The sequence below is a fragment of the Urocitellus parryii genome, chromosome 8 (genome assembly GCF_045843805.1).
Source record: "Urocitellus parryii isolate mUroPar1 chromosome 8, mUroPar1.hap1, whole genome shotgun sequence".
In the NCBI taxonomy this organism is placed as follows: domain Eukaryota; kingdom Metazoa; phylum Chordata; class Mammalia; order Rodentia; family Sciuridae; genus Urocitellus; species Urocitellus parryii.
Window position 1 is genome coordinate 118,708,242 of NC_135538.1, and position 15,980 is coordinate 118,724,221.

At 54.9% G+C, this 15,980-nt stretch overlaps 2 protein-coding genes across 6 annotated transcripts in view; one reads left to right on the forward strand and one right to left on the reverse strand.

Moving 5' to 3' along the window:
* The window catches only part of Tnxb (tenascin XB), a 57,769-nt gene extending 45,660 nt beyond the window's left edge, over window positions 1-12,109 (forward strand). For 4 of the 5 annotated variants that reach the window (XM_077801749.1, XM_077801750.1, XM_077801752.1 and 1 more), the window contains 20 exons: window positions 116-433; window positions 647-955; window positions 2,904-3,221; window positions 3,555-3,905; window positions 4,467-4,754; window positions 5,156-5,434; window positions 6,855-7,142; window positions 8,045-8,353; window positions 8,609-8,944; window positions 9,158-9,280; window positions 9,401-9,544; window positions 9,741-9,860; window positions 9,951-10,094; window positions 10,188-10,318; window positions 10,437-10,569; window positions 10,646-10,797; window positions 10,909-11,005; window positions 11,095-11,256; window positions 11,331-11,494; window positions 11,823-12,109. In XM_077801749.1, the coding sequence (XP_077657875.1) occupies window positions 116-433; window positions 647-955; window positions 2,904-3,221; window positions 3,555-3,905; window positions 4,467-4,754; window positions 5,156-5,434; window positions 6,855-7,142; window positions 8,045-8,353; window positions 8,609-8,944; window positions 9,158-9,280; window positions 9,401-9,544; window positions 9,741-9,860; window positions 9,951-10,094; window positions 10,188-10,318; window positions 10,437-10,569; window positions 10,646-10,797; window positions 10,909-11,005; window positions 11,095-11,256; window positions 11,331-11,494; window positions 11,823-11,924 (4,268 nt within the window). In that variant the 3' untranslated portion in view covers window positions 11,925-12,109. The remainder of the gene's footprint in view (window positions 1-115; window positions 434-646; window positions 956-2,903; window positions 3,222-3,554; window positions 3,906-4,466; window positions 4,755-5,155; window positions 5,435-6,854; window positions 7,143-8,044; window positions 8,354-8,608; window positions 8,945-9,157; window positions 9,281-9,400; window positions 9,545-9,740; window positions 9,861-9,950; window positions 10,095-10,187; window positions 10,319-10,436; window positions 10,570-10,645; window positions 10,798-10,908; window positions 11,006-11,094; window positions 11,257-11,330; window positions 11,495-11,822) is intronic. The other variant, XM_077801751.1, reaches the window with a different exon arrangement.
* A 32-nt stretch (window positions 12,110-12,141) lies between these two features.
* Cyp21a2 (cytochrome P450 family 21 subfamily A member 2) lies at window positions 12,142-14,669 on the reverse strand. The gene is made up of 10 exons (XM_026415396.2): window positions 14,468-14,669; window positions 14,297-14,386; window positions 14,029-14,183; window positions 13,823-13,918; window positions 13,625-13,726; window positions 13,450-13,536; window positions 13,100-13,300; window positions 12,689-12,867; window positions 12,507-12,610; window positions 12,142-12,383 (listed from the first exon to the last, which is right to left on the reverse strand). Exons 1-10 carry the CDS (start codon window positions 14,667-14,669, stop codon window positions 12,142-12,144), a joined length of 1,458 nt encoding a protein of 485 aa, XP_026271181.2.
* Between the last annotated feature and the right edge of the window lie 1,311 nt (window positions 14,670-15,980).

The following is a 15,980-nucleotide window of genomic DNA, read 5'->3' on the forward strand; positions in this document are numbered from 1 at the left end:
GACAGCATCACTCTGCTCCTTGGTGCTTTATTTGTTGTAAGTGCTGCTTTGGCTGCTGAACTAAGATGGCTGAGGAGATCTCACTGTCCCTGTATGTGTGTGTGTCCCTCTGCAGAGGATGAAGCAATGACCACGCAAGTAACACCCACCACAACCCCCGAGCCTCCTCTCAGGCCACGCCTAGGGCAGCTGACTGTGACAGATGCTACCCCTGACTCCCTGAGCCTCTCCTGGACAGTCCCTGAAGGACAGTTTGACCACTTCCTGGTCCAGTACAAGAATGGGGACGGGCAGCCCAAGGTGGTGCGGGTGCCAGGACATGAGGACGAGGTCACCATCTCAGGGCTGGAGCCAGACCACAAATACAAGATGCACCTGTATGGCTTCCACAGTGGCCAGCGCACAGGCCCCGTCTCTGTCATTGGGGTGACAAGTGAGTGGATGCTGGGAGCCCCAGGGTGGGACCCAGTGGGAGGTTGACTCTCACTCTTGGATAACAGCTGAGCAGGGAACATTTGTCCTGGGCAGGGAAGGACCGCAGGGACTTGTGCTGTGTTGGGAGCTGCCCCCATTTCCACCCAGCTGCCCTTGACCTGAGGACACTTCCTAGGAAACCTGCTTCACCCTCTCTCTCTCTTCCCTTCAGCCCCCAGCCCCACAGAACCCAGCACAGAGGCCCCAGAGTCCACTGAGGAGCCACTCCTGGGGGAGCTGACAGTGACAGGCTCCTCCCCTGACTCCCTGAGCCTCTCCTGGACTGTGCCCCAGGGCCACTTTGACTCCTTCACCATCCAGTACAAGGACAGGGATGGGCAGCCCCAGGTGGTACGAGTTGGAGGAGAGGAGAGAGAGGCCACTGTGGGGGACCTGGCGCCTGGACGCAAGTACAAGATGAACCTATATGGACTCCACCAGGGCCACCGTGTAGGTCCCATGTCCACCGTGGGTGTCACTGGTGAGTGAAAGTGGGGAGGGGCAGGGCAGGGAAGAGCAGTGTTGGAAGTGTTTGATTCTCCATCAGCTTTACAAAAACAAAACGTTCCCAGCAGCAATGCTGCTTGTGCATATCTGAGTGCCTTGTGCATCTGCAGATTTGTATTCATCAGGTTGGGGCTGGAGCCTGATATTCTACATTCCTATCAAGGTTTGTTGCTTCTGGTGCCTTGGTATACCTCCTCACAACAGAGCAATGTGATTGTCCCTTGCAATTCATTGCTGAGAATTTTGCTTGCATCCCTGATTCCTCAGAGAGGCTCCACCTCTGTGGAGTTTCCTGGAAGCCATGAAAAAAGAGGGAAGGTAAAGGGGCACAGTATCTTCTCTGTGCACCTGTAATCCCATTGTAGGATACTGACAGACCTTTGGTCTATGGGTATACTGTTTATTCCACAGTGAATTTCATGCCCTTATCCAGGCACTGTGGAGTTCATTCACCTGTGATGCATGAATGAGTTTATGCTGCTTGTGGAGCAGGATAGTGAGTCATTCTGTAAGAGTGTTGGGAAAGAAATGGTTTAGGATCCATGCTAGGTGTTAGGTGACTTGTGAGAGACTAGGAGGCAGGTTTGGCTCCAAATTGGATGCTGTCAGGAAGAGGGCTCAACTTTATCACTGGGAATCTTACCAAGTCTTATCTGTGGGGAGGTCTCTAGAGGGAGGCCAAAGCTGGGACTCTATCAGCAGCCATCACTCAGATTAGCTGGATGGGGCTGTTGGGTCATGTCTGTGGTTTGGTGAATGTTCAAGTTTGTGTGTGGAGACATGATTCCAGGCTGGCTCTGTTTTTAAGCTATTCTGATGACAGATGTCTATGTGGATGACCCATGAAACTATCTATGCTCCACTGGACCACACAGGACTGAGCTGTGCCAGGCCAGCTTTGAGCAAGCAAGGTCAGCTGAGAGAGTGGGCAGATCCCATTGTTAGCTCACATTGCTGCTTTTTTCTCTCTCAGGGTAAAGTTTTGAAAGATACATATACAAGTTCACATTTTTGTTGGGCTCACATTCAGGGTGACAGGCAGAAAGCCAGAAAGTTCAGTAGAGGGGGATGAGTCTGAATGAGGCAGGGACTCCCAAGCTAACATGCCTACAGGGAGCTGAAACTTATCAGGCATTAGCCTGGCAACAGCTTTAGAAAGTGGATATCAGGTAAATGTCCCAACTGGTGCAGAGACCATGAGGATAGAGAAAGCATGGCACACAAGAGAGGATTTTGTAAGATGTCTTCAAGATACAGGGATGGCCCTGAGGTGTGGGTGAAGAGATGGGAGAAGCTTAGGAGGCCTGAGGGGTATGGTTGCCGAATGTTGGCATCTGATGTGAACATACCAAGCTTAGGCCATGTTAAATATGGCGGGTGCAGGTGAGCCCAGAGTCAGGAAGGGCGGTAGGGAGGAAACAATCCAAGTGAGAAGAGACAGTGGCCACCCCAGGGCCTGCAGCTAGAGGAACTTAGGAAGGAGTCTGGGACAGTCTGAGCCACTAGTGTGATGGCAGCTGGGAGAGGGACAGGTCCAGGGCACTCCCCAGTTTCTGGCTTGGGTGGGGTGTTCTGAGGCTCTTTGGGAGCAAAGACCTGAACCAGGCAGATGAGGAGGTGGCCAGGAGACTCCAGTGGAGGGAGGCCCAGTGTACAGTGACCAAGTGGGCCCTTCTCAAGAGGCAGGTGCTGGAGGGAGGAGAAGTTATGTGGGTGTTGGTAGATGGTGGCAGTTGGTAGATGGTGGGTAAGGGCTAGGAACGGGGATGTGGAAGGAGCAGGAAGGGAACATGTCAGTGGTGCCTTGGACAGCATCACTCTGCTCCTTGGTGCTTTATTTGTTGTAAGTGCTGCTTTGGCTGCTGAACTAAGATGGCTGAGGAGATCTCACTGTCCCTGTATGTGTGTGTGTCCCTCTGCAGAGGATGAAGCAATGACCACGCAAGTAACACCCACCACAACCCCCGAGCCTCCTCTCAGGCCACGCCTAGGGCAGCTGACTGTGACAGAGGCCACCCCTGACTCCCTGAGCCTCTCCTGGACAGTCCCTGAAGGACAGTTTGACCACTTCCTGGTCCAGTACAAGAATGGGGATGGGCAGCCCAAGGTGGTGCGGGTGCCAGGACATGAGGACGAGGTCACCATCTCAGGGCTGGAGCCAGACCACAAGTACAAGATGCACCTGTATGGCTTCCACAGTGGCCAGCGCACAAGCCCCGTCTCTGTCATTGGGGTGACAAGTGAGTGGATGCTGGGAGCTCCGGGGTGGGGCCCAGTGGGAGGTTGACTCTCATTCTTGGATAACAGCTGAGCAGGGAACAGTTGTCCTGGACAGGGAAGGACCACAGGGACTTGTGCTGTGCTGGGAGCTGCCCCCAGTTCCATCCATCTGACCTTGAGCTTGGGCATGCTTGTCAGCTAAGCAGGGCCTCTCAGCCCTAAGGATGAACTTGGGCTTGTCTAAACTGACCTCAGTACCCCCAGTGCTGGCCATGGCTTCTCTCTCTTTCTCCCCAAGACCTGAATGCATCTCCTAGAGAACCTGCTTCACCTTCTCTGTCTCTCATTCTCAGCTGCAGAGGAGGAGACCCCCAGCCCCACAGAGGTGGAGGAGACCCCCAGGCCCACAGAACCCAGCACAGAGGCCCCAGAGTCCACTGAGGAGCCACTCCTGGGGGAGCTAACAGTGACAGGCACCTCCCCTGACTCCCTGAGCCTCTCCTGGACTGTGCCCCAGGGCCACTTTGACTCCTTCACCATCCAGTACAAGGACAGGGATGGGCAGCCCCAGGTGGTACGAGTTGGAGGAGAGGAGAGAGAGGCCACTGTGGGGGACCTGGAGCCTGGACGCAAGTACAAGATGCACCTGTATGGACTCCACCAGGGCCACCGCGTGGGTCCTGCATCTGCAGTTGGGGTGACCTGTAAGTAAGGGGTGGGCCCTTCACTCTGGGGTCCCTCTTGTTTTTTTCTTTTTTGGATATCAACACCTTATCACTGGACCTCTTGGTTCCTATTTTCTTAAATATTACTAATGATGTTGCTTGTCCTTGAATTGAATATTATTTATCACTTCATTTGTGGTGAAATGGGCATGTGGTCCATGCCCCATTTATTGTGGCTTCCCTCCTCCCACCATTATCCAGAACTTCTAAGTCACTCTATTTCTCATTAACTGCACCCTCAGGTTCCATGACTGGATATTTTATTGACTCCAAATGTGCTCCAGGTTTGGACTTTGTAGATTTGAATCTGCCTCCAAGTGTACTAACTGTAATTTTGCAAGCTTTTCTTAACCCCTGTGGCCTCAGATCCTGCAGTATGGGGTGGTAATTTTATTAGCACTTTGTTGGGAGTTAGGTGCACTCTCGGGTGTGAACTGCTTACAGCAAAGCCTGGGATACAGGGAAGAGGTTATGGGGGAAAGAACCGTCTCCCTTGAGCAGTTCCTGCCTCTATCCTCAGCCTCTTCTGCTCTCTTCCAGCCTCCCTCCCTACTCAGACTCCCGTGGAGCCCCACCTTGGGGACCTGGCTGTGGCAGCTGTGACCTTGGACACTGTGCACCTCTCATGGACCGTGGCCCAGGGTCCCTTTGACTCTTTCCTGGTCCAGTACAAGGATGCACAGGGGCAGCTCCAGGCAGTTCCCGTGAATAGAGACCTCCGTGAGGTTACTATCTCGGGTCTGGACCCCGCCCGCAAGTACAGGTTCTTGCTCTTTGGACTCCTGGATGGGAAGCGCCATGGCCCAGTCTCTGTGGATGCCAAGACCCGTGAGTGGAAGACAGAGGCCACCTTTGTCTCTGGAGCTTGTGGCCTGCTCCGCCCCCTTGTGGTGACTGTTGGGATTTCATATTTCTGTGCCTCACACTCCAGACCTTAGGACCTCAGGACCCATTTATTTATCAGGTTTATTGAAATCCAGACCCTGAGCTTCTCTTCCCCCACCCCACTCCCATCCTTATCCCTACCCTGCTTACATCCCATTCCAGGAGACCCTTAGTTTCTTTGCTGACTTTTTTTTTTTTTTGCAGTGCTTTTATACCTATTCCTGGTCCATTTGCTCCCTCATGTCCTCCATAACCATAGAGCATAGCACACACACACACCCAGCAGTCTCTCTGCTTCCATCTCTGTGTCCATCACTCTCCATACAGCTCCCTCTCTTTTCCAGTCCCAGACAAGAAACCCTCTCCCCGCCTGGGAGAGCTGACAGTGACAGATGTGACCCCTGACTCCATGGGCCTCTCATGGACAGTCCCTGAAGGCGAATTTGACTCCTTTGTGATCCAGTACAAGGACAGGGATGGGCAGCCCCAGGTGGTTCCTGTGGCCGCAGACCAGCGTAAGGTTACCATCCCCAGCCTGGAGCCAAATAGGAAATACAAGTTCCTACTGTATGGCCTGGCAGGCAAGAAGCGGCTGGGCCCCCTCTCTGCTGATGGCACCACAGGTAAGCAAGCCCCTGGCCCTGCCTCCTGCCCTTTCCAGAGCTGCCTCTTATTTGAGAGCCCAGAGTTGACAGCATGGCCTTCCCAGGAAATATATTCTCTCTTCAGCCTGGGCATAGCAACCATAACACCAAAAGAAAGTCCCTACTGTGTGCTAAACACAATTGTGAGCATTTCATATGCACTATTACCTTCATTCATAAACTGCTGCTGAAGGATTAAGAAGTAGGCTTTGGGCCGACCTGTGTTCAGATTCCAACTTCAGCCCTCTCCAGCCATGTGGCCATGGACATTGGCTTCCTCAACTGCATGATGGTGATGAATAATCCCCACTGGCACTCAGTTTGCCCATCTTTCTTCTTCCAATCCCAACCCTGAGGCAAGAGGTGGAAAGTAAGGGAGGGCTTGGCTGAAGAAAGACTGGAAAAATCTGGTATCCTTGAGCCCATGACTCAGCCCCCTGAGAAAAGGGTGGAGTGGGTCACTGACCCTTACCCACTCCCAGGACCGTGAGTCACCCTGGCCAGCCAGTCAGGGCTTGGGGCCCCACACTCCATTACTATTTTTTTTGGGGGGGGGTACTGGGGATTGAACTCAGGGGCACTCAACCACTGAGCCACATGTCCAGCACTATTTTGTATTTTATTTAGAGACAGGGTCTCCACTGAGTTGCTTAGTGCCTCACTGTTGCTGAGGCTGGCTTTGAACTCATGATCCTCTTGCCTCAGCCTCCTGAGCTGCTGGGCTTATAGGCATGTGCCACTGTGCCCAACCAGACTCCATTTTTCTTTACCCCAAACTCTCACTTGGAGACTACATATAGGTTCCTCTGATCTCTATCAACAGCCATCCCCATATGGGAGAGTTTCCTTTTCTTTGTCTTTGTTCTTCCAGCTCTGCCCTACCCCAGCTGCCCTGGTCCAGTAGGATTAGTTTGGGACTGGGGAAGCAGGTGGGGGGATGATTCAGGCTGATGGCCATGGCAGGACATAAGGCTGAGCAGTGATAGAAGCTGTGAGCTGCCTGGCTGCCCAACCCAGGTCTCCCACATGGGGGTGTCTGACAATCCAGACACCCTCTGAGAGTCTCTCAGCTCTGACCACAGCCCTGCTCAGAGGCTAGAGGTCAGAGGAAATTAAGGTCCCCCTCTGTACCACCCTTCTCTGGTGAGATGATCTTTTATGTTTACTGTCCCCTTGAACACAGCAGGGAGGGAGCAGAGATGGGAAGGGGGGTGGGCAGTGGCCTCCAGAGGGAGGACAGGGCTGCTATCCCTCATCCTGCAGAGCAGGCCTATTCATCCTTAGGTGCTGTTCCAGAGACCACCTGGGGACCTTTCCAAGACCCTTATACCTCCCAGGAGTTGCCAGGGCTTGGGGTCAGGCAGGTCTTAACAAGGATTCTCCCTTATGCTCTCCACAGCTCCCCTGGAGAAAACCCGGCAGCCCCCACCACGCCTAGGGGAACTAGCAGTGACTGAGGAGACCTCAGACTCCCTGCGCCTGTCCTGGACTGTGGCCCAGGGCCCCTTTGACTCCTTCCTAGTCCAGTATAAGGACACCAACGGGCAGTCCCAGGCAGTGCCTGTGGCCGCAGACCAGCTTGAAGTCACCATAGAGGGCCTGAAACCTGGCAGGAAATACAAGTTTCTGCTCTGTGGACTAGTTGGAGGAAAGCGCCTGGGCCCAGTCTCCGTCCTGGGAATGACAGGTGAGGCCTAAGGCTGTCCTGCTTGGCACTAGCAGGTAGCTTCCTTGCACCTTTGTGCTAAAGACTGACAGGAGTGGACAGGCCAGGAGAGGGAGCCTTGACCAGGGCCCAAGGAAAAGGAAAGTTTGCCACTAAGTCAGGCTGCCATTGATTACAGAGTTAGACAAAAGCGGAGCCAGGACAGGCGAGAAGGAAAGGTCTTAGTGGTGGTTCCCGTACTTGCTGACCCCAGTTTTTGTCCATCATGTGGCTTCCCCCCACTACTCTGTTGGGGTATCTGTTAACCTCCAGACTGGGGCAAACTTTCCTGCCATGGATGAGGCAGGAGCATTTCCTCAAATGGAAAATCTCTGGGAAGCACAACAGATGAGGGACACAGAAGCCAGTAGATGTGACTGCATTTGTGGGGCAGGCTCCTCTTCCAGAGGTCACTGACATCCACATCAGGTCTGCCAGGTTAGAGGCAGCTGGTATGACTGGCCTATCACAGCCCGGCCCACCCTCAGCTGTTCTCAGAAAGAATACCATGTGTCCCAAGCCCCAAGCCCCATGATTGCCAGGCAATCAATACAGGGTGGAGTCTGTGCAGACAGCTAGAGGAGAGGCTGGATGGGATTAGGTAGGGAAGGGGAAAATACATACTTGATCCAGACACAGCACAGGATACCTGAAAAGAGGATGAGGTCACAGCAGCTTTCCAATCAGGGAACAAGCCTCAGGCGTATCAGGAATAAGTCAGATTTAAGAGTTGGAAAGTCCTAGAAGAACTTAGCCCCTCTCTTCTCTCTACCTGATAGCCTAATCAGAACTATAAAGTCCCCACCCCGGCCTTGGGCCAGCAAGATGGAAAAAGCAGAGCCCCGTGGCACTTCCACTTAACTTCTTCTCTGCCCCCCCCACAGCCCCAGAAGAGGACACACCAGCCCCAGAAGCCCCTGAGCCCTCTGAAGCACCGAAGCTGGGGGTGCTGGCTGTGACCAAGGCAACCCCAGACTCACTGCGCCTGTCGTGGAGTGTGGTCCAGGGCCCCTTTGACTCCTTTGTGGTCCAGTATCTGGACACAGATGGGCAGCCCCAGGCCCTGCTTGTGGATGGTGATCAGAACAAGGTCCTCATCTCAGGCCTGGAGCCCAACACCTCTTACCAGTTCTCCCTCTATGGTCTCCATGAAGGGATGCGTCGAGGGCCCATCTCCACAGAGGGCACCACAGGTGGGCCAGGCCTGGGTTGAGCTGGGTAAGGGGGCCCCCAGAAATGGGGATCACTTGAGGGCTTGAGGTGGTGCCCAGGAGAAGGCAGGCCAATGGACTCTAGGGCAGCTCTTTGCTCTGCTCCTACCCGCAGCCACTAAAGGAGTCCTTTACCAGCTCTACTGTTGTCAGAGAAATATGCCAGGGCAGTGGCAGAAGGCCACTGGGCTGGTGTGTATCTGTCTCCAACCTTTCTTTCCCATCTGTTCCTCCCAGGGCCTCCTCCTGCTGGTCTGACCCCAGGAGACCCAGGGCCCCGCCTGTCTCACCTGTCAGTGACTGATGTGACCACCAGTTCGCTACGGCTCAACTGGGAGGCCCCACTTGGAGCCTTTGATTCCTTCCTACTCCGCTTTGGGGTTCCATCACCAAGCACCCTGGAGCCACGTCCACGTCCTCTGCTGCAAAGGGAGCTGATGGTGCCCGGGACAAGGCGCTCAGCGGTGCTCCGAGATCTGCGCCCTGGGACCCTGTACAGCCTTACTCTCTATGGGCTACGAGGGCCTCACAAGGCTGACAGCATCCAAGGCACTGCCCGGACCCTCAGCCCAAGTAAGGCCCCATTTGGGGCACCCACTAAAATGGACCTGGTACCTCAGCCAGAGGGAGGCTGGGGAGTGCGTAGGAGACATGGAGGATTCTTGAGAGCAATTTCCATTCCTAAGAAAAGGTGTGGTGGGCACTTCTGGAGCCAGGAGGCCCAGGAGAAAGGGAGGGAACCTCCCTGCCCCTGCCCTCACCATCATCCCTTGCTCCCATCCTCAGTTCTGGAGAGTCCACGTGACCTCCAATTCAGCGAAATTGGGGAGACCTCAGCCATGGTCAGCTGGGTGCCACCACCATCCAGGGTGGACAGCTTCAAAGTTTCCTACCAGCTGGCAGATGGAGGTAACGCTTTTCTGCCCATGTCCTCATCTGCTCTCTCATCTCTCCTGCCCCTGCCCTCTGTCCACCCCCAGTTGCTATGGAGTTCCCTGGGTAACCTCCTAGCCCCCAATATGTTTTCAGGGGAGCCGCAGAGTGTGCAGGTGGATGGCCGGGCCCAGACCCAGAAAATTCAGGGGCTGATCCCAGGTGCTCGCTACGAGGTGACAGTGGTCTCTGTCCGCGGCTTTGAGGAGAGTGAGCCTCTCACAGGCTTCCTCACCACTGGTGAGAGGGACTGGGCCAGCGCAGCAGGTGGAGGGAGAGAAAATGAGGGTGTGGGCAGGAGCCTGGAAGGAACCCAAGGGGAAGGGAGGGGAGGCACTGGAGCTCTGACTGTGGACAAGGGAGTAGCCAGTGAGTTCGGGAAGGTTAGGAGTAGGGACAGTGCTGGAGACCCCTCTGAGCCCTTCCCCTCTCCCAGTTCCTGATGGCCCCACTGAGCTGCGTGCACTGAACTTGACTGAGGGATCCACTCTGCTGCACTGGAAGCCCCCCCAGAACCCTGTGGACAAATACAACGTCCAGGTTACAGCCCCAGGGGGTGAGCAGAGCTGAAGACTCCCTCTACATGGGATTGTTGGGGGTAGGAGAGCAGAGAGTGGCAGGAGCTGACACCCACCCCCATTCCCAGCCCCATCTCTGCAGGACTCCGCCCCGGGCAGTGCTGTGGACTACCCCCTGCGTGACCTGGTACTCCACACCAACTATACTGCCACTGTGCGCGGCCTCCGGGGACCCAACTTCACCTCCCCAGCCAACATCACCTTCACCACAGGTACAGCCTGGGGTATGTGAAATGGGTAAGGAGAAAGGCAAAGGAGCCTGGCAGGCCTCATCCCCATTATCTCTTCCCATCTTCCCCTCCCAGGGTTGAAGGCTCCCCTGGACTTGGAAACCAAGGAAGTGACTCCCCGAACAGCGCTGCTCACTTGGACTGAGCCCCAAGTCCTACCCACAGGCTACCTGCTCAGCTTTGACACCCCTGGTGGACAGACTCAGGTGCCCGCACCCCTACCCTATTGGCTACCTCCTCTCCCTGGATTGATTCGGAGGTGCTGGCTCTGGCTTCCTCAGGAGGTCTCTCCCTCCCCTGACCTATGTCTTGTCTGTCCCACAGGAGATCCTGCTCCCCTCAGGAATCACCTCACACCGGCTCCTTGGCCTCTTCCCTTCTACCTACTATAATGCACGGCTCCAGGCCGTGTGGGGCCAAAGCCTCACACCACCAGTATCCACCTCCTTCACCACTGGTACCCAGAACTGGGGCCCGCACTGGGTGGGCTAAGGTTTGGAAAAAGGACAGGTTTCTCACGCTCCTCTCCACAGGTGGACTGCGGATCCCCTTCCCCAGGGACTGTGGGGAGGAGATGCAGAATGGGCCCAGCACCTCGAGAACCACCACCATCTTTCTCAATGGCAATCGCGAGCGGCCCCTGAATGTGTTTTGTGACATGGAGACCGATGGGGGCGGCTGGCTGGTGGGTGCCAGCTGGTGGCTGCCCTCCTCTTTCACACCCCAGGGATCTGTGTAGGGCAGAGACTGCTGCCCCTGAAGCCAGAGACTAATGCTGTTCCCATCTGCCTCCCAGGTGTTCCAGCGCCGCATGGATGGACAGACAGACTTCTGGAGGGATTGGGAGGATTATGCCCATGGCTTTGGGAACATCTCCAGGGAGTTTTGGCTGGGTCAGTGCCTCAGGGATTGGAGAACTAGGGAGGGGATGAAGGCCCTGTGGACATGTGGTCTCTGATGAAGCACCCACCCCTACCCCCAGGCAATGAGGCCCTGCACAGCCTGACACAGGCTGGTGATTACTCCATGCGTGTGGACCTGCGGGCTGGGGATGAGGCTGTGTTCGCCCAGTATGACTCCTTCCGAGTAGGATCAGCTGCTGAGAACTACCGCCTCCACCTGGAGGGCTACCATGGCACCGCAGGTAAGAGCAGGCCCAGGCCTGGGAGAGGGAGTGGGAAGGAGTGACCTCACCATTCCTTCCCATGCCCTGCCCAGGGGACTCCATGAGCTACCACAGTGGCAGTGTCTTTTCGGCCCGTGATCGAGACCCCAACAACTTGCTCATTTCCTGCGCTGTCTCCTACCGTGGGGCATGGTGGTACAGGAACTGCCACTATGCCAACCTCAATGGGCTCTATGGGAGCACAGTGGACCACCAGGTGAGAGGCTGGGGAGGCAGCAGGGCTGCAGTGATTGGGGCTTGGTTCCTTGGGTGAAGCCCAGGATGTGACAGAGTTGCTCATGCCTCAGGGCCCCATCTGTGAAATGGGATAATAATGTCAACCTTGCTAAGTTATCCCAATAAGATGATTTATTGGGTGAAAAAGGCCAGCTCAGGATTAAACCTCAGTCCTGGGCAGCTGAGGATTGCAATGAAAGGGGGGCAGGGTACTGGGAGAGTGGATAGATCTCTGGAATCACTTCCTAAAGGGGCAGGAGTAGGGACAGATGAGATATCCAGATTTGACTCTTGACAAACTTTCCCAGGGAGTGAGCTGGTACCACTGGAAGGGCTTCGAGTTCTCTGTACCCTTTACGGAAATGAAGCTAAGACCAAGAAGCTATCGGTCCCCTGTAGGGGGAGGCTGAGCTGCTGCCCACCTCTCTCACACCCCAGTATGACTGCCGAGCACTGAGGGGTCACACCCAGAGAAGAGCCAGGGATGCCTCCACCTCCCAGCCACCAGAGGAAGCCTTCTCTGCCTGTGACCTCACAGCATCATGTTTACAGGGGGGAGGGGGAGGGGTTTCTATGGGAGCAATAAAGGAGAAACTGAGGCACCTGGCTGGCACTGATCCTGCCCCATCACTGGCACTGGTCCCGGGGCTGCAGCCGCACCTGGAAAGGCTGCATCAGAAGGTTCACACCACTGTAGGGCTGGGGCTGCAGAGAGGGCAGGGCACCCTCAGGCAGCAGCGTGAAGGTCTGGAGCAGGTTGGCCAGTACCATGAAGAGTTCCACACGCGCCAGCGGTTCTCCTAGGCACACGCGTGCCCCACAGCCAAAGGATGTCACTTTGGGGTTCTTGCCAGGCTTCAGGAATCGGTCTGTGAGCAGATGGGTGGATGGGACAGGGAGGTTTTTAGCAGTTATGAGCCTCCTCCACCTCCTCTTCTGCCTCCTCCATTTCCTCCTTCACCTCCATGCCTGGCACCTGGCCCCCCACATACCAGGCCAGAACTCCTGTGGCCGCTCCCAGACCATCTCGTCAAGGTTGGCACCTTGGAGGTTAGGGATGATGACTGTATCCTTAGGGATGTCGTAGCCAAGGATGCTGAGGGAAGGTGGAGTTAGAGGCTGACCAGGACCCTGCTCAGGCCTTCCTCACTCATCCCTAACCCTTGGGACTCACCTGCTGGGCCGGATGGTGCGGTGGGGTAAGGCCAAGGGCACCACAGGCCGAAGGCGTAACACCTCTGAGATGGTGGCATTGAGCAAGGGCAGTCGCATTCGGTCCTTATATAGGACCTGGGAGCTTGAAGCCCCGGGCCCCAGTTGGAGGTCCAGCTCCTTCTGCAGTCGATGCTGAACCTGTGAGGCAAGGGTAAGCCTGGAGACCAGGGACCGAGCTCCACTGCTGCCCATTCACAACTGCCTGACCTCCAGCCACTCCCTCCAGATATCTGGCTGAGCCATTGTGTTCTTTTTGATGAATGTAGCCGCCCCCCCCCCAGGGTGCAGCACTAAGAGAAGAGGGAGCTGGGTTCTTCTGACCCTGGCCAAGCTGACAGGAAGGAACCTTTTGCCCGCCCCTGGCGCACACCTCAGGGTAGTGAAGCAAGAAAGCCACAGCCCAGGAGAGGGTGGTCGCTGTGGTCTCAGTGCCACCAATGAAAAGGTCCACCACGGCCATGTGCACGTGCCCTTCAAGGAGCTGTCCAGAACCACTGTCCTCTCTCGGCCGCCCCAGCTCTTGGAGCATGTAGTCTATCATATCTCTCCACTGGCCCATCACCAAACTCTCCTACAGAAAGTGGGGGAGTGACTGAGTTCCCAGCTCAGGGAGGGATGTGTGGGGGCAGCAGGTCCAAAGGTGGACCCAGCAGTGATGCTGAGGCAATAGCATCACCGGCCTGGGCTGAAGGGAGCCTGGTCCACTCATGTCACTCCCACCTTGTGCTGCCTCAGCTGCTGCTCTACAATTTTGTCCCTTTTTTCCATGATCTTCTTCAGCTTCCAGACCCCTGGGTTGGGGAAGAACTGGGCAAGAGTAGAAGGGGGAGGCAAGAGTGAGCTGCTGAGAAGCAGCTCTAGCCCCCACCTACATGTCTGGACTCCACCTCCTCACCTTGAGGAAAGGAACCAAGTCCAAAATTTGGATGGACCAGTGGTTCCAAGCTTTCATGACATCCTGAACACAATTATAAATGGCATGTCCCAGGGTGTCATCCTGCCAGAAACGAAGGAATACTTTCAGTTTGGGACCAAGGAAGGGTCAGGGAAGGATTGAGGGGGAGGATGGAGGGGAAGGGAGGGCAACCTTTACCTTTTTTCCAAAGGTGAGGCAGCAGATGATGTTACAGGCAAAGAAAGAAAATTCCTTCTGGATGGCCAGGGGGGCACTGGCCTGGACTCTGAGGTGCTGTGGGGGAAGAGCAGGAGCTACACAGGCTGGCAGGGGAACAAAGGGGCACTATGAGAGAGGGAAGCCTGACCCATGGGAAGGGCTGGGCTGCAGGAGCCCAGCTTCACCTCACAGAACTCCTGAGTCAGCTGCTTCAGCAGGGACTCCATGGATTCACGGACACCCAGTAGCAGGGCTGAGCGGGCAAGTTTCTTATGGGCCTTCCAGAGCAGGGAGTAGTCCCCTAGTGACAGGTCTGGATGGTTGTGAGACACCAGCTTGTCTGCAGTGGGAATCACAGGAGTGGATGGTAAGAACTGACCACAGAAGCCAAGGACCTGAACTTCTCCTGCCTCCCAAGTCCCTTTCTCCCTCAAGAATGCCCCCAGCTCTTACAGGATGGTACCCGGGGTCTGCCAGCGAAGTCTGCCCACTTTCTGACCATGGCTTCCTCGATGGCCCTGGTGGAGTTCAGCACCACGACATCTGGGGGGAGCCCAAGCAGGTGTCAGGAAGGGCAGGACCCCACCTAGCCTCCTATGGGACAAGGAGGGAGTGAACGCTCACCCTGAAGCCCCAAGCGGAGCCTGTAGATGGGCCCGAGTTTCCGAGTGAGGCCGAGCAGATAGATGGGGAGGTTGGGTTGCAGAAAGTGCAGGAAGCCTGGGGCACGAGGAGGGAGGTGGAAGCCCCTGAGTTTCCTCTGGCCCCACAGCAGGCAGCTGCCAGCCAACAGTGTCAGCAGCAACAACAGCCCAAGAAACAGCATGGCTGGAGACCTGTGCGAGGCCCTGTCACAACCACTTATAACTCTTGAGCCCCCGCCTTGTTGCTTGGGTCATTTTGGCAGCCTTCCAGCCCCCACCTTCAGGACCCTTCCCACTGTCCTACCCACAGATGACACATTCCCAGGATGGTGACAGTCTTACAGACCTTGGAGATATCACATTTCAAAGGACATACCATCTATCAAGAAGATAGGAAGGGAAACAAAACCCTGACCTTTTTCATCCAGAATCAGCTTTCCAGTTCCATGTCAGCCATGCAGGTCAATGTGTCCATCCCCAGCCCAGGCCCTCACCCTCCATACCCACCTTGGACAATTTTACTGGTTTAAATTTGTCTCCAAGAGAAAAATAACAGTCCCTGCCTACTGTGTCCCTCCAGGATTGTTTGAAGGACAAAATGAAATGAAAATAGGGTTTTCTTTGTTTTTACTTTTAGATAGGGTGGTCATATGGCCTAGTTTGCCTGGGGCATCCAAATATATACCTGTAGTCCCTGCAAAATTATTAATAGAGCCTCTTCCACTATCAGAAGTGTCAAGGAGGCAAAGAATTATAGGGGTCATCATTTAGAGCACCTAGCATGTAGCAGACTCTGTTCTATGTGCTTTCCCTGTATAAAGCAACCCTTCACAGACATGCTATACATAGAACACTAGTATTGTTCCCATTTTATAGATAACGGACCTAAGATGTGAGGCTGAGTGGCTTCCCCAAAAACCAGAACAATCAGAAAGTGGTAGAGGCAGCATTCAGGCTTGTGATCAGGCTGCATAATCTGTACCTTTAACAGCTAGTGGCATCTCTCTTTGGTCCCAAAGAAAAATAACACACCTAAACTCATGTGTGATAAAAATAAGAATTGTCATACAAATACGGAGATGTTTTGCAGAACCCAACAATAGGAAAGCAAGGAAGGGATCTCTGGCCTTGAAGACCAGGAATAGGAGGCAGAAAAAAAAAATTCCTGTTGGTGGCAGTTGCCTCCTCTGTCACTCCTCCCCTCTCTCCCCTGCTGGCAGAGGAGAGACATGCTTCCAGGCAGGCAGAGAGGGGTTGCTGTTGGTGCCAGGGTCCACAGGTTATAGGGTCAGACCAAGAAGAGTGTGGATTCCCAGCATTACTGAGCATCAATACCAAAGTCCAGGAAGCAGCACAATAGCCAAAACTGACCAGGGGCTACTCCTCTTCTGGAATTGTAGTCTTAAGGGATGGATTTTCACTGGATCAAGTAACTATCAGGGACTACTTTTGTGAGAAGGTAATTGGGGGCTTAGAAAAGAGGGCTGCCTGGG

Coding starts and splice junctions, on each gene's coding strand:
- Cyp21a2 (XM_026415396.2), bottom strand. CDS start 14,669: ATGCTGTTTCTTGGGCTGTTGTTGCTGCTGACACTGTTGGCTGGCAGC. Junction 14,184..14,296: donor CAGACCCCGGGTACCATCCT/GTAAGAGCTGGG, acceptor TTCCCACTGCAG/ACAAGCTGGTGTCTCACAAC. Junction 12,611..12,688: donor CGCACCATCCGGCCCAGCAG/GTGAGTCCCAAG, acceptor ACCTTCCCTCAG/CATCCTTGGCTACGACATCC.